Source organism: Falco biarmicus, chromosome 2 (genome assembly GCF_023638135.1).
Source record: "Falco biarmicus isolate bFalBia1 chromosome 2, bFalBia1.pri, whole genome shotgun sequence".
In the NCBI taxonomy this organism is placed as follows: Eukaryota; Metazoa; Chordata; class Aves; order Falconiformes; family Falconidae; genus Falco; species Falco biarmicus.
In genome coordinates, this window is record NC_079289.1 from 69,436,403 (window position 1) to 69,452,196 (window position 15,794).

At 41.6% G+C, this 15,794-nt stretch overlaps 1 protein-coding gene across 1 annotated transcript; it reads right to left on the reverse strand.

Moving 5' to 3' along the window:
• Nucleotides 1-2,295: 2,295 nt before the first annotated feature.
• Nucleotides 2,296-15,762, reverse strand: CNOT11 (CCR4-NOT transcription complex subunit 11). Its single transcript, XM_056327335.1, has 7 exons — nt 15,075-15,762; nt 14,249-14,413; nt 9,996-10,148; nt 9,224-9,426; nt 8,268-8,470; nt 5,268-5,364; nt 2,296-2,642 (listed from the first exon to the last, which is right to left on the reverse strand). Exons 1-7 carry the CDS (start codon nt 15,745-15,747, stop codon nt 2,445-2,447), a joined length of 1,692 nt encoding a protein of 563 aa, XP_056183310.1. The 5' UTR covers nt 15,748-15,762; the 3' UTR covers nt 2,296-2,444.
• Between the last annotated feature and the right edge of the window lie 32 nt (nt 15,763-15,794).

Below are 15,794 nucleotides of genomic sequence, written 5' to 3' on the forward strand. Positions count from 1 at the left end.
GCTTGAGGGTTTTGTTTTCTTTGCTGTGCTTAAAGAGCTCCAGGCCCAGCACAAAACAAACTTAACTTCATGCTGGCTAGCTGAAGAGGCACATCTTTTCAACATGTGGCATTTTTTCTATTACTACCTGGCTCTGGGGGTTTAACCCTGGGTGGCTACTAGATACCCCCCCAGCTGCTCTCACTTCCCGTGTCCTTACTGAAGAGGGGGGGAGATAGAAAAACTCATGGGTCAAGATAAGAAACAGTTACCAGCACAGGCAAACCAGACTTGACTAGTTTATTGCCATTTAATAACAGAAGAGTGCAAAACAAAGATGAAACTAAAACTACCCTCCTTCCTAGGCTCAGCTTTTACTCCTCTCTTCTGCTTCTCCCTTACCTGTGAGTGGTGGCAGGGGGAGGGGGAAGGAAGGTTGGGGTCAGTCTGTAACAATACATCTCTGCTGTTCCCTCCTTGACCTTTCCCCTGCTCTGTTGTGGGCTTCCCTCCTTCCTCCAAATCCTACTCTAATGTGGATACTTTCCAGGGGGTACAGACTGCTTGAGGGCATCACAGAGGTGCCCCCAGCCTGGCTGAGGGTATCGGCTCTGCCAGCTTGTACAGGCTGGCGCTGGCCCTGCACAGCACTGGTCCTGCCTTAGAATGGCCACCCTGCAGCCCCCCCAGTACCACAACCTTGCCACATCAACCCAACACAAATCTGGGAAGGCATAGCTCACCTTCCCTTCAGACAATTCAGAAGCATATAGCAAGTTCAGTAACAAGTCTGAAAGTTTTCATCAATTCAGAGCCCTGTGCAATTAAGTACCTATGATGAAACCATAAAACTGTTCCTTGATAATTTTTATAGTTATGGGACAAATGCAGGGATTGGGAATTTGTGTATGTCAGTGTGCAGTGGCAAAATAGCTAGGCTTTCGCTGTAGTATAGTAGCAACTTTTTTTTTTTTTTTTTGGCAAGGCTTAAGTTCTTTTAAAGTAATCTACTGGTTCAGTTTTCTGATGGAGCTTATTACTTTGTCATAAGCTGTGGTAGTAAATTCCAAACAAAAGCCTAAAACCTATATAAAATGGGGTTTTAACCATGTTTTTGAAGAGGGGTGCTAGTACATAGAAGATAGTTCAATTTGAACTTCCAACATTAATAGATGTAAAGCATTAAGGTACAAGTTCAGAGCACAAGCTATGTCAGCTGCTGCTAACTGACTTTAGCAAACATCTTGGATTTTAGAAGGAATGTCTAGAATTGGAACAGACCTTAAATAAATGCTAATTTAGTTAGCCTAATACATCTTGACTCTAGGAAGCTATACAAGTCTAACCCCTAATGAACAGAGATGCTTCTCACAGGACTTCTTACCAAAAGATTATGCTGCATAAAATGACAGATCAATGGGATTTTCAATCCAAGCAATTTAGCAACTTAAATTACCTGGAAAGAGAAAACCAAAAGGCAGTCAAGACTGACCTTGCATTATTGATCTTGTACTTCATAAAAGTTTGAGAAGCAGATGCAGATTTAAAACAGATTTCATTTATCAAGCAGCATTAAATTAGAACTAGCCAGCTTTTCAAGTTATTTTCCTTTTCAGTCTCAGGGTTTAAACAGCAGCTATTCTACCATCAGCTTAAAGTAATACTTCAGCTGATTCCTTCCCCAGTTTTCCCAATACCTGGCATCTAGCACCCAAATGGTACTGTGACTACATGCTTTAGAAGGAAGAGGCTACAGTAATTTTGGTAGCCACAGAGCAACTGCTTATGCAAGTTCTGAAGTGAGAAGCAGCTTGTAACTTTGATTTTTATGGAAAAGAGGGGGCCATCTTTCCTCAGTGAAACATTCTTACAAGCATGAAATAGGTGTGGTTTTTCAGCTAGGGATGGTATGAGGCCAGTGTTCTGGAAAGATTCAGCGATCTCTGAGTACCACTCTGAGCCTACAGCACCCAAAACTTAATTTCTGCCATGTAAAGATAAACCTTTAGCTTTTTCTAGACACCAAGACACACTTTCCCTTACTCACTGAAACCAGCACACATCGTTAGGAAGTTATATCCAGCTTCTAGGTCTTGACATGAAAGAAAGGAAAAACGGGAACTGAAGTGACTTACCTTGATACAAATTGACTTTAGTTACTCCCAAACTATTCCAGACACAAGGCAAGTATCATTCACAATCTCTCTGGAATTAGAGCCTGTAGTTCAGGATATGCATGACATACAGAGAGTTTAACCCACAGTCAACAATAGCACACATATAAGGCCTAACACATTCCACAAACCAAAGCATGTATACCAGAAAAAGCATTATTTATTGTTTAAATGCATAAAATGCTATTTATAATGTATTACATAATCCAGTGATTTCAGTTTAAAATATACAATTAATTGGCATAGAAAACTGGCAGGTTTGGGAGTTTTTTTGCCAGCGACGCAGTGGTTTTATTTTGATGTTTTTGTCTCTGATGGATTTTCCCCAGTGTCTAGTGTCTTCAGCAATCTGAAAAGGCCAGCTGCTTCTCGTATCCGACTGAACTCAATACAGAATGCTTGCACTTCTATAAACAAGTCCTGTACATTAATAATTTTGTTTCTGATTAAAGACTGAAGAAAGACACAAACAAGACGTACCAGACGGTTCTGAAATTGAAAAGAAAGGTTTCATAATCCAGATAAATGTTTGCAACCAAGTCAGTTGAAGGACTGTTGGCACTCAGCAGTACAACCGAGGCATTTCAGGAGCAATTCAGTTTCAGCAGTAATCTTGTTCCCAAGCTTCATGCATGCTGCCTCAACTCTTCCATCTCCCATACTACTGTATTTAAGAAATGGACACCTCTGATTTATAGTACTTCTATAGCTTCTAGATACAGGAGCTTTGTCAAGATTAATCCCACGCACAAATGAAGCGCCAGATCTACCTCTGCACTGTACTTAAATTTATCTATTGTGTAATCTCTGCATAAAAGAAGGGATCATAGCTTAAGATGGTATCACTAGGGTCCTGCTTAGTCTTATTTTCTACAATAACACAATAATAATAAAAAACCCCCAAGCTTCACATCTCAAAATTCCCCAGTCACCACATGATTAAGGCAATCCAGATGGGAAGTGACAGCAACAGAATTGATCTCAAACTTGCTTTGTGGGAAGTGCTTTGTTGCTGAATTAGAACATGACCCTCCTGCTCTATCTTGGAAGGAAAGACAGTACCAGGGAGATCTAACCCAAGAACATGCCTGAGAGTTCCTGGCACATTTCCTGCCTGATCCAGTGACGAGATGGGATCTCTGAGGTGTTCCTCCTTCCTAAGGGCTGCTTAGGTAACACCTCGGAGGGCAGACTGGTGAGTTGGGAAGCAGAGACCTAGGAACTGGAACCCACACAGATCCAGCCACTAACTGTGCTTTATACAGAGTACATTCTTCCTCAAGGACAAAAGGAGATCTTTAATAATGAAGTGGTCTCATACTTCCACATTGTGAGAAAGAGTTGAACCCAAAACTTTCCTAAAGGCTACTATATACACAACTGATGTTTATCAGATGGAACTGAGGGGACTTGATAGATGATGTGTCCAAATCAATTTAGGTTATTTGACAATGAAAATAAGATATCAACTATTTTTAGAGGAACTGAGCTTACTACTGCAAAATTTTCTACCTACACCACGAGGATTTAGAAACTGAACAAGTTACTTCCTTCACTGCAGTCAAAAGGCATGAACTGTTTTCTCTGCACACATATTAGTTACAAGAGTAACTTTAATAACTGAGGAACACGAAAATCAGAACAAAAGTACAAATGCAACATACTGGCTGACTCCCAGTCTCTGAGGACCATGCCTCCTTCACTTCCAAAAGGAATGTTTTTGTACCATACTTTTCAAACAAAACATCTTATGTCTCAGTTGCTGTGAGGCCTCTTATGGAGTATTAACAAATGTTAGATCTCACAAACTTTGCATGCTGCTTGGTGATCAGTATGTGTTCCTCAACCCTCTGTTCTTTTTTGTCCACTGCATGCCTGAAGCACAGCTGCTACATGCTCTCAGCAGCCCCTTTGAACACAAGTGTCCCATTCTGTGGGCATATTCTCAGCTGCAGCCTAGATCTCCTGCTATTTTCCTATTCTGCTACCAAGTATAATAGGCACAGCCATTTAGCAGGTCACAGAACAAGCCACCCATGTGTATCTGGCAGAGTCCCAAAGCAGAAAAGCAACAGCAGCCATCAAAAGATAACAAATGGTTAGTCATCATCTGGAAGGGTACTGAGAATAAGAGAGGGGGTTTTGCTGCTATCTAAACCCACGCTGCACCCATATCTTGTGTACTGCACACAATTTTCATCTCTGCAGCTTAAGGATATAGTAGAGCTAGAGAATGCACTAGAGAAGGACACCAAAAAAGCTTAAGGGAAAGGAACAGCTGCCTTGTTGCACGAGACTAAAGATGTTGCACTCCTTCAGTATTAGGAGGAAGCAGCTGAGGCAGGACTTGGTCAAGATTCACAAAGCCTTGGGTAAACTGAACATGGAATGGTTTTTCACCAATGACACATCCAAGAAAACGAGTTCTGCTGGGCACTTGGTAAAACCAACAGATGAGTTTAGGATAGAAGGAAGTAACTACCTTGCACAGCATGTAGGCAACCTTGCTGCCAAAGGTGTGAAAACCTCCCCAGGGGGTAGAGATCCTTGAAATCGCTACAACTAGCGTGCTAGGGCTGAGGAAGTACGACGGGCTTGGGAAGCAGAGACTATGGTGTTAGGAAGACAGAAAACAAGCTTTTTAGGTCTTTGAGGAAATCTGCAAGCTGTTGTAGGTCATGGCTGAAGGGCAAGACTTCCACGTGAGTTTTGTTAATCACCTCAAATGTCTGTAAGTGGTGGGCACACTTGCACAGAAAAGAAACTTGAAGCTTTAAGCAGAAGGTAAACAACTAATACTGTGGGTGAAGAAAAGCTACACTGACTGACAGATAAACTTTTTTTGTAAGTAAGGACCCGAGCCACATAAAACTGCAGTTTGGCCAGGGATAAGTGTATTATATCTACAGAAAAGTAGGGAACAGTATAAAGAAACATCTGTTAAACATTATAAAGAACTGCATAGTGTGTTAGCAAAAAAAAAAAAAGTGCCTTTGAAAAAAGAAGCAGTAAGACAGAATAACTTAATGCTATCAACCTTACAAAATCTCAGCACATATTACAAAAAGCAATATATGGGACCCTTTCTCCTAACCAGTTTACTGAAGTACTCACCTGCATATATTTGTCTTTAATCTGTTCACACGTGGAAATACAATTGGAGATATAAAGATGAATAAATTCAGGTGGGAGATCAACTGCAGTAGTAAGCCTGTTCAAATTAAAAATATCCAGTGCTTTATGAAGCCATAAATCTAGTGATTCCATTGCAGAACAGATGAGTTAGACCTGTGGTACTACTTTATTCCCAGTCATGTCATACAAAACTGCTTTCTGACAGCTTCTACAGACTTAGTTCTAATTTAAATTTCTTCATTAAAAGTCCAAACCCTTTTTTTTTTTCCAGTTCTGACAGTACAGAAGCTGAGCTAGATTGGTTTCTAGTATATTTAACACACCTACAAACATTTGCTATACATTTCACTTACCAAGTGAGTCAGTGACATTAGTTTCCAATTTAAGATGAAGCCCCCAAGCTATCCAAGTACTAAGATTCTTCTGCAATAAGCACTGTAATACAATTTTGTACTCATATTTGAATTTCAGGTACGGAATCTAGATGCTGAACTCTTTCCTTAAGTATACAGCCAGGATAACTCCTTTGTTACAGAAAAAAAAAATCAGTTTCCTTAGCTCCTTCAAATCCAAATTTTAGTCCTAGGGACTGAAACAATATGAATATCTACAGATCAAATAGAAGAGACCCTTACTAGATGAAAATCTTAGAGATTAATGATGCACGATAGTCTCTGAAGGTTCTTACTACAGAAGAATTTGAGAATTAGTGTATTTTTAAGGGTTAACAGCAAAGCATACCTATTTGTGGTTTAACAATACTAACTACAGAAGTATTTGAGCTGCCGCGGTTTATTTGAACAAGCAATAGGGTTCTATTAAGAAAACAACACACATTAAATGTAGAACTGCCATAAAGATAGGACAGAATTTGACCAAAATAACTAATCAGTCCCATCTCAGGTAGTGAAAGGGAGACAACAGGGAAAACAGTGCCTGTTTTAGACATTTCAGTTTCAAGCTTTTGTCCCACTTCACTTAAAAATCAGTGTCTCCCTGTTTGTGCTGACAGTCGTTTTGCAGCTTGAGAAAAGTCATTCCTATGGGAGTTACACTATGGGAGAACCAGCATGCCTGACTGGTGGTGCAGCTATCCTGGACAAGAGGAAAGGCCCTTTCCTTATCACTGTTTCTCCATGTTGTGATCATTAGCCCAAACTTCAGGGCAGTCTGCACCCGTGGGAGGGTTTTATTTCAGAAATGTTTCTTTCCTCAAATGGTATTTAAGGTGCAATTCAACTCTGCTGCAAACAAACTGCTGGACAAGCCTCATTTGGTAGTTCACGTTCAGTAATTGCCAAGAAATGGAAGAAAGTAAGTGGGAGGAGGTACTTCTGTAGTTTGTGAGGATTAGCTGTCTGAGTTTTCCCATTCAAGGGGCTAGCATTCTGTTAAGAAAATGGGTTGTACCTATATGCAGAAGTGATTCCCAATGAAGACATGTCATGAACGTAAAGCAGGATAGCTATTTAACAATACCACCTTTTGTTCACTTAAGCCACATCAAGCATATAAATTGTGTTTAAGCAGAGCAGCAGTGTGGCATTAACTTTTTGTGGAGGATTCTCACAATAACTGCCCTTTGTCCCACCATGGTCTTCTACCTTCCACACAAGCATACCTCAAGAAGGATCAAAATTAACATTTCCAGATGTCCTAATAAAACACAACTGCTACCTCAGTTGAAAGAGAAGACAGAAGCTAGAGATAAGGCTAATTTTTAGATATGAGAAATGAATGTTGAATGTGAATTCTTCATCAGGAACAACAGGATTATGACCTGTTAGAGGGCGTGACAGTCACTACAGTGACACAACCATACACATTCAGTAACTGGTCATTTTGCAAGTCAGTAACTAAACTTGCAGCTTCCTGGGACATCGAACATGTACTTACTAGTGAAACTTGTGTATTAACCAGGACCCAGATATATGAATAAAAGTTTAGACATATTACGAATTGCAGTGACAGACTCCCTTAAAATGATAACCATTTTAAATACGGTTTTGACATTAACGTATCAAACAGTTTGATAAAGGGATTTTGTAGTAATTATCAGCTCCAGTTACTACAACACAATACGTATTTTCCCCATTCTTTTCAAAGGGGTAACCCTTGGCTAATGCTAAATAGCAGCACACTACTTTCTTTGAATAAGCCCCTCCATTCTTGAAGCAGGGACTGAAAAATTAAGTAGCATAGCACCTATCCAAGAAGTGTGCTTTTTACAATACCTAAAATGGTCAAACATGGTATGTTACAAACAATATAAAATTATATTAATGTTAATATATACTATATATAATGTTAATTAAAACAGAAAATTTCATAAAATTATACATATTCAATACAAAATGTAACATATATGCCTCCACCATCACATCTTCCTGCTGGGAAATTGTGGGGTTTTTCCTATTCCTACTGCTAATAGGAAGCTGTTAACATTACAGTAATATTTTAAAGTGGCAATGCTGTAAAAAGGGACGTCAAAATTGGCAGCATTCTCTGAACCTAGCACTGACGATGCTAGAGAGGTTCAATTCTTTATTACCAACCCTTCATCTGGACTAAAATAGGAGGTTTTTCTTTTAACTACAGACACCACCAATAAGGAACTACATAAAAAGCAAGTAAAGTCTTTATGAAAGAAACAGAATTAGACAGTCCAGTAGTCATAGAAAGCAACAAATCCACAGCACTCTCTTTCTCTGCAGGATTAATCAAGCACATTAAGTCTTATTATTAAGAGAATACTAAAAAAAAGAACACACTGCAAACAGCATAGAGAAACTGAGAAGGGAATGATAGTCTAATACTCTTCCTTCACTGTAATCTGACTAGTCATTTCTTCAATTCCTGTTACTTTTGGTAGTCTTTGGAATGCACTCAGATACAGCCGTGGCCAGCCTCATATTCACTTAGTAACTGTTCAGTTATTTCACATACTTAAGGAAACCTTAGATTTGAGATAGTACTCACCGATTTACAACTTCCATTGAATGTAAGGACATGTCCATGTTGACCAAGACAGAAAAATACTCTGTTATCTGACTAGACTGCATCAGTTTCAACAACATTTCTATGGCTACTAAAGGATTGTTTTCGACCAGGTCTGGCAATTTGGCAGGAGTGAGACCAATATGGTAAACAAGCTTGGGGTCCTTTTCCAGTTCTCCAAGGAGCTGTAAAGAAAAACAAACAAACCAACCAACCCTCAGGGTTTTTTTCCTTAACTATTTACATTACTGCTTGAAGAAACCACTATAATACATCTAAGCTACAGGAGAATGATAACCCTTTAGACTTAGGCATTTCTACTGAAAGACACTGGAGGTATACTTTAAAATTTCTAGTTAAAGGCAACTGTGCCCATAAAACCTTTTATAAGGCACTTAGTAGTTCTTTCATCAGTGGGTGGCAAGGAAGGGAGGAAAAAACACACACGAAGTTTCAGCCTTCTTTAGTTTCCTGTCCAGCAGAAAGAAACTCCGTTTTGAGTTCACTGTTGTCAGAAAAAGTTATGCAAAAAAAGGATATTTTATAGCGCTAGCATAATGATTATCAAAAAAGCCCACTGAAATCAGGAATAATACTATCAGATTGAGGAAAAAAAAAAAAATTCAGTGTTGGCATTTCTGAAATAATCATTTATCAAAAGCTTCCACGAACAACTTTACTATAAGAAGATTTTTCCAGGCAGAAAAATATTGGTGCCACTTATTGATGAACTGTACCTATGTCCAGCCAATGCTATGAAGTTTAAAGATTTCTTCTTATTCATACCAACCCAAGTCAAAACTCTTGGGTTTTTACAATTTAAAGTCCTTGCAGTTTCCTGAATCCAAACACAGATCAATTAAAGTGATCAGTTTCCTAAAATACATGAGTTAGCTTATTAGAAAATCATTTTAGACAGAAAAGTGCACGATACTTACCTGTGTTTGCTGTGGGGAAGTCAAGGGACTTTTAAAAGCTTTTGCCATGATTCTTTTTATCTCAACTCCAGTGCTGTTCTTAACACACATTGACTTATCCCACTGAATGGTGTGATCTGGCTCTATTGGATTTAACCATGCCAATTCATCCTCACATATATGGAGCGGAGGCGGTGGTCGAATAAACTCTGGTCGAAAGTGACCTAAAATGGCAACAACGTGAAATGTTTTTTAAGCTTCAGGTATTGAGTTTTATATCAGTACAAAAAGAAGAACCCCAACCCCCCCATTTCTTTAAGCTATCATAACATCCAGAACAGCATTATGATCTTATTTTCCCTCCTCGAAAAACATTTATTTCTGATTTTTATTGACGCTGTTATATCAGCCCATTTTTCCTCTTGATTCAGATTGCTAAGTTACCGATTCTATGGTCTTTTTTCCTTCCACAGTAAGTCTTCCTTGGAAGGCATTAACAGTCAATGCAGATCTTAGTTTAGAGGATTAAGATCCAAGGGGCATCAGGCCCAGTGTTTTAACCAACAGATGACATGGTTAAGAGCTTGAAGATAGGCTCCAGATTTTTAAGTCTGGAAACGTGAACACTACGGAGTCTGATCTGGAGACACCCTGACACAGTCTTGTACCATTTCATTCATCTTCACTCCCATTTCATACCTTGAAAATACTTCCAAATTACATTACATCTGGAGAAGTATAACAACATAGCATGTCATGAACTAGAAAAACTAAGATGTGAAAATGCACATACTTTCTATAGGAGGTTTTGGTCCACTCACTAAGGCTTCCGTGATCTGGGAGGCAACGGAGCTGTCAAAACCGGAGTTTGAAGAATCTGGGTCAGGGTCGCTGAGAATGCTGGGGAAGCTGGCCTTGCTCTGTGTTGGCAACTCAGACTGACGCTCTGAAAGAAAGCCAGTCCATAATATTAAAGCATAAAATTGAAACAGAGATGCCTGGAATACTAAACGTAGTGAGAAACAAGCAGCTTTAGAGAAGAACTAGCTTAAAATAAACCAGGTAACATCAACATGAAATTTAGTGTCAGGCAGCTAGTACTCAGAGTGCCAGCTGACAGGCAAGGGACAGAGATATGCAGCAAGGATAAAGAAAAAAAGAGAAATTAGTCTGAAACAATCTTGGCTTTAGAAAATGTAAGCAATGTAATCTGCATTAAAAGCACATTAGTAGGTTCACATGGTACTCCTGAAGGAGTTCACATGCTGTACCTAGTTTTGCAATCAGACCAAGGAAGTAAAAGTTTGACGCAGATAGATTTACAGACTCTGCAACAATAATGGTCATACTAGACCTGAAGTCAGCTATTCAAAAGTTATGCAACACATTTCAGTGGCACAGCATAAGCTACTTTTGCATTTGCTGTCAAGCGACAGTAAGCGCTTGTCTGGAAAAAAAAAAGTGTAATTGTTATGCGCTTCTACATTAAACAAATCTGGGAGGAGCTGAAAGTGTCCCTTCAAAGGCCAAATTAACAGAACACAAATTACATAAAAATAATATTAAGGTTTGTATACACAGATGAAGACTTGGAGAAACTGGCCAAAAATACTGTGGGGCTCAATACTTGCATTGTCATATTTTTAGGTGGTGTTCTGTCACGATCTATCACTCTTCAGCATCAAGACTCAACGGCTGATCTATATTGTCTGTACTATTTTGAGAGATCTTGTTGGCATCACACAAGGAATCCCTGGAAAAACTTCCACATGAAACTAAACGCCACTCCTTTTCCTGACTAATTAAGTGTAGTGCTGTCAGATTTAGTGTACTGTCTCTATCACTTCTAAGCAAAGCATGCTTGTTCCTTTTTGGGCAGTCATGTCGACCCTTCCCAGCTTTCCATGCATATCAACTATTTCATATGCCTCCAACCAAATCCATGAGACACAAACTGAGTGACAAAAAGATCATTAAAACAAAGGACTGTGGATTGCTAGTTTATTTTTTGGCTTTCTGTCCTACTTTACCCAATTATTTCAGATCATGCAAACATTTGCAGATATGCTCACTGAAGCACCACAGCAGGGTATGTTTACCTGTTAAAAGCAACAACCAGCATACTTCAAAAGTGTTTTTTTAAAATAACTAATAAGTCAAAGTCCAAATGAGCCGGTTTATAAAACACACCTTCTTCTTTATAAACTTTTTCAAACTCCATCTTGTAAGTACTTTAATTTAGCCAATTTAGCCACTGAACAGAAGGGTCAATTTAACAAATGAAGTTTGGCGGGTGTGGGGGTGAGGAAGATATTGGCAGTCTTTTTTCGTCCTTCTAATCTATAGTCTAGAACTTAAATCCATCAGTTGGTAAAAGTAAGTTACTGATACGTTTGTATCCTCATAATCTCAAATGATTAATGATGTTTAATTAGAAATATAAAAGCTTAAGACTCAGTCCTTCAATTCACTGACTTCAGAAGCCTGCATGAGCCCTTATACACACTGAAGCTCAAAAGCTCACCCTTGCTGCTTCAAGAATTAGGGTTGAATCAACAGTTTCAAGTAAGCAGAAGGCAGAGTTAGAATATGGTGATTTAACAGGAAAGAATATAGCATCTTGAACTAAGACATTGAAATTAAAAAAAATAAAATCTGCAAATGATCACTTAGGCTCCCTTATGGAGCTATTGTTTTTCTTTTTACAGGTAAAAGGAAGCTTTCTTTGTTTTCTGAAGGAAACCTCTACAGCACATTACAAACTTAACTCTTAATACAGGTCAATTACTCTTAGATCAAATAAGGGTTAGCAGACGAACAGGAGCACTTTGCTGGAAGACTCATCCCTGCAACTAGGAGAATATGACATTTTTGGTACACTAACATGCCAGATCAACAAAACTAAGTTACTGGGAGGGACTGAGGCTTGAAAATACTTTCTGTAGACCAAAGGGAGAAAAGAACAAAGCAATTTTTAATACCCATTCCAACATTCTGTTTTTCTTTGGGGTTGGTGGAGTGGGGGTGGGATGTGGGAGCAGGTAGCAGCTAAAACCAAAAAAGAAAACCACAACTAGAAAAACCACCATACAGCTGCAAGCGAATTGTCACCATGAGCTCAAGATCAGGAGATAAGCCAAAGTGGTTTTTTCCCCCTCCTTTTGGGGGGGGGGGAAGAAAAAACGATTGGGATAGGTACACTGAGAAAAACTTCATGCATTCTAAACTCTTTAAGTTTATTTTGGAGGTATATTCTAAAGCAAGTAAAAATAAACCTGCTCTAAATAGCCAGGAATTTTTCTCAGGGACCAAAATTGTGAACAGCCAAGAAGCCTTACAGCTATTATATTCTGTGAAATGTGGGGGGAAAGGGTGTAAACACAACAGTGCAAACATTGTATCTACGCGCCATCATCCTGCACCAGCTTCATCCTGCATATTGAATCAGCAGGAGAAATATACTCAAGACTTGTATAAAACTCACAGACCTTCCAAAACACAACAGACAGTCAAGAAACATCACACTAGTAAAACAAGCAAAAGATTTATCTTCTAAGGAAGCAAATAGAAAGCAGACATATTCTAGGGAACTACAGCAAGTCAGAGAAAGATAGCACAAAGCTTTTTCAATTGCAGTTTCGTTACATAACTCCTACAACTGCTCATATGCAATTAATCATGCATGTTTACTGTATTATGTAAATAATGATACAAGCACATTTTACAGGACTTAATTTTGCAAAGCACCATTAATGACTTTGCACCATACTTTAAGCCATCAATGCCTTTATCTCAAAAAAGGACAAACTAAAATGCATGGCCTAGAGTACCCATCCATACAATCACAGTTTGGACCTTCTCTATGTGTTTCATTTTTAATGAGAACAAACTGTTCAGAAGGCAGACACAGTACCAAGGGGAAAACAAGTGAAAAAAAAAATGAAAGAGCTCCAGACTTTTTAAAGCATCACATGTGACACGCTAAAAATCTCAAGTTACCTGAAGTTTCACAAAATCTGAATTCACTAAAGTATTCTAGAAAATACAGGCAGGATGAACAGAAAGAGCTGTAAGGGTTTGTCTTGCCTGTGAGGGATGTTAAGGTATTCAATTTGCATTTTCAGAAGATTCCACAGTTTGGAAATAGTAGCTAAGGAGGACACCAGAGGACATTTGTACACTGTGAGCAAAGACCAGTATACCACAGCATAACAAGTCAATGTCAAATTCTGCAGAAAAAAAAATGATACCAAGATAAAACTGCAGGACAGAGAAAGCCTAGTTAGTGCCTGACCTCAGAGCAATAAACTGCATTGTACAGAAACAGAAGTTGGATGGTCAGTTTTCAAGCAAGTGGGTCCATTTGCATATACCTAGGAAAAAAACCCACTATTTATTAGTGTTCAAACCAGCTCCTTGTTCCCAAAAGTATTTTCTATTTCAGTTTAGTTCCAGACGTGACTCATCAGTCAACATGATCAGAACAATCATGTTCCTGCTCCTTCTCTCCTGTCAAAGGATAAGCACCACATTGTTTTTCTTTTCAGTCTAGTAAAAGTGGACCACCTTCCCACTCTTCAGCTAACACTGCAAGATCTGACTGTCTATTACAATTTATTTTTAGTTCTATAAAATAATTTGCCAGGTACGGTTGAAATACCGGTATGTGACAGCTATGCTTGTTCTCTCATACTAGAAATACTGCAGAGTGAAAAGGGATAAAAATACACCAAAAAAAAAAAATCAGCCAAAAAAACCTCCCACAAAGCCTTAGATGAAAGTCTTCCTATACTTGCAAAATGTTCTCATGTTTCAGGCAGTGACATATATGCTTAAAAAGCTGTTTGTTAAGTAGGATAAAACAGTTAAGATGTAATCTCTACTTGAAGTTTCTCAATGTGCCTGAACACAGGCCTGAAGACCCTAAAGGACAGTTCAACCTTTTCCATCTTCAGGTTAGGCAAGAGTGCTTCTCAGGTAACTTACAGCCACATTACAATTAGCATTTTTATTCATAACTGAACCACAGATCCCAATCTTCCTTACCTGCTAATGCCAGCTGAAGCCCACTTATATCCACTGACTGGGCCATGTTCCCCACATCCATTGAAGCAATCTGCCGAGGAGTCTTCTTGAACAGTTCTCTCGGGGGGGCCAACATCAGCTGAGAAAGGAAGAATTTTTCTGGAGGCGTTATGGGAGGCAAGAAGCCTGCAGAGACACAATGAAGGACAATCCCCAATTTTTAAGGCAAGAGCATTAATAGTTTCCATATGCTTCAGGCAGAACGAGCAAAACTAAAACGCAAGCTAACACGTTATTTATGGCAAGACGGCACAGCCGAAGAGCCTCTGTGAGTATGTGCAATACTGTTACCTAGTCAGCTCCTGAAGTGATGTGAAATGCAGCGTTACACTGACGGGTACCATGCATCCCGACACACAGCATCTGAGGCCAGGTCAGTCCCTGCGATTGCTTTACACGCTCTCCATGTAGACAACTAGTGAGCTATTAAATACAAGCAGACGCTGCAATTCACACTATAAAAGTAATTTCTGGAGACCGATTTACCCGCGGCTGCCACGCTTGTATTTACCGAAGTGGGAAAAAAGCGTTTCGGGCATTGCAGCGGTTTTCTTTCACAGCTTTAGAGCTGTCGGACAGCCTCCTACAACCCCGGGTGGCCGCGGCGGCTTCCCCCCCCGGCCCCGCCAAGCGGCCCGCCTGACGCCTAGAGCCTTCCCCGGAACCCCCACCGCCTCCTCCAACGCGGGAAGCGGCGCGGCCGGCGGGGAGCCGAGCACCGGCGCCGAGCGGTGCCGGGGGAGGGGGGGGCTCCGCCGGGGGTCGGGGAGGCTCCCCCGGGGCGCACCTGAGAGCGGCGTGCGCTCCGCCTCGTCGCCGCCGCGCTCGGGCGCGGGGTTGAGGAGGTGGGCGAAGACGGCGGCGAAGGGGTTGGCGGCGAGGGGCTCGGTGCGGTACATCTCCCAGAGGAGGTAGAGGGCGGTGAGGCGCTGCGCGGGGCTGGGCAGCAGGTCGGGCTGCTGCAGCAGCAGGACGAGGACGGAGCCCAGGCGGAAGTGCTCGGCCTTGCCGAAGTAGTGGTGGAAGGCGCTGGAGAGGCCCTCGAAGGTGCTGCCGCCCGCCTCCTCCGACACGATGCTCAGCAGGCTCGACAGCTCCTTCGGCGACAGGCTCATCCTGCCGCCCGCCGGCCCGCCGGCCGCCGCGCCGCCCGCCTCGCCCGCCTCCGCTCCCACCTGCGTGCCGGGCGCCGGGCTCCCCCCGCCCCCGGGCATCCGCCCCCACCCGCTCCGGCCCGGCCCGGCCCCGCCGCTCCCCGCTGCCGTAACACCGCACGCGCGCTGTCGCGCCGGCCTCGCTTTACGGCGCAGGCCGTAAGGCGACGGGGCCGACGGGACGTTCCGGCTCGGCGCCGGGAAGCCGGGGAGGCGCGCACGCGATTGGCCGTGCGGCGGCACGCGCCCGCGGGGCCCGCCTCGCGGAACGGGATTGGTCCGCGCCGACCGGCGGGGGCGGGGCATGGGCTGTCGCCGCGCGCTGCCGGGGGGCCGGCTGGGCTGGGGCGCGG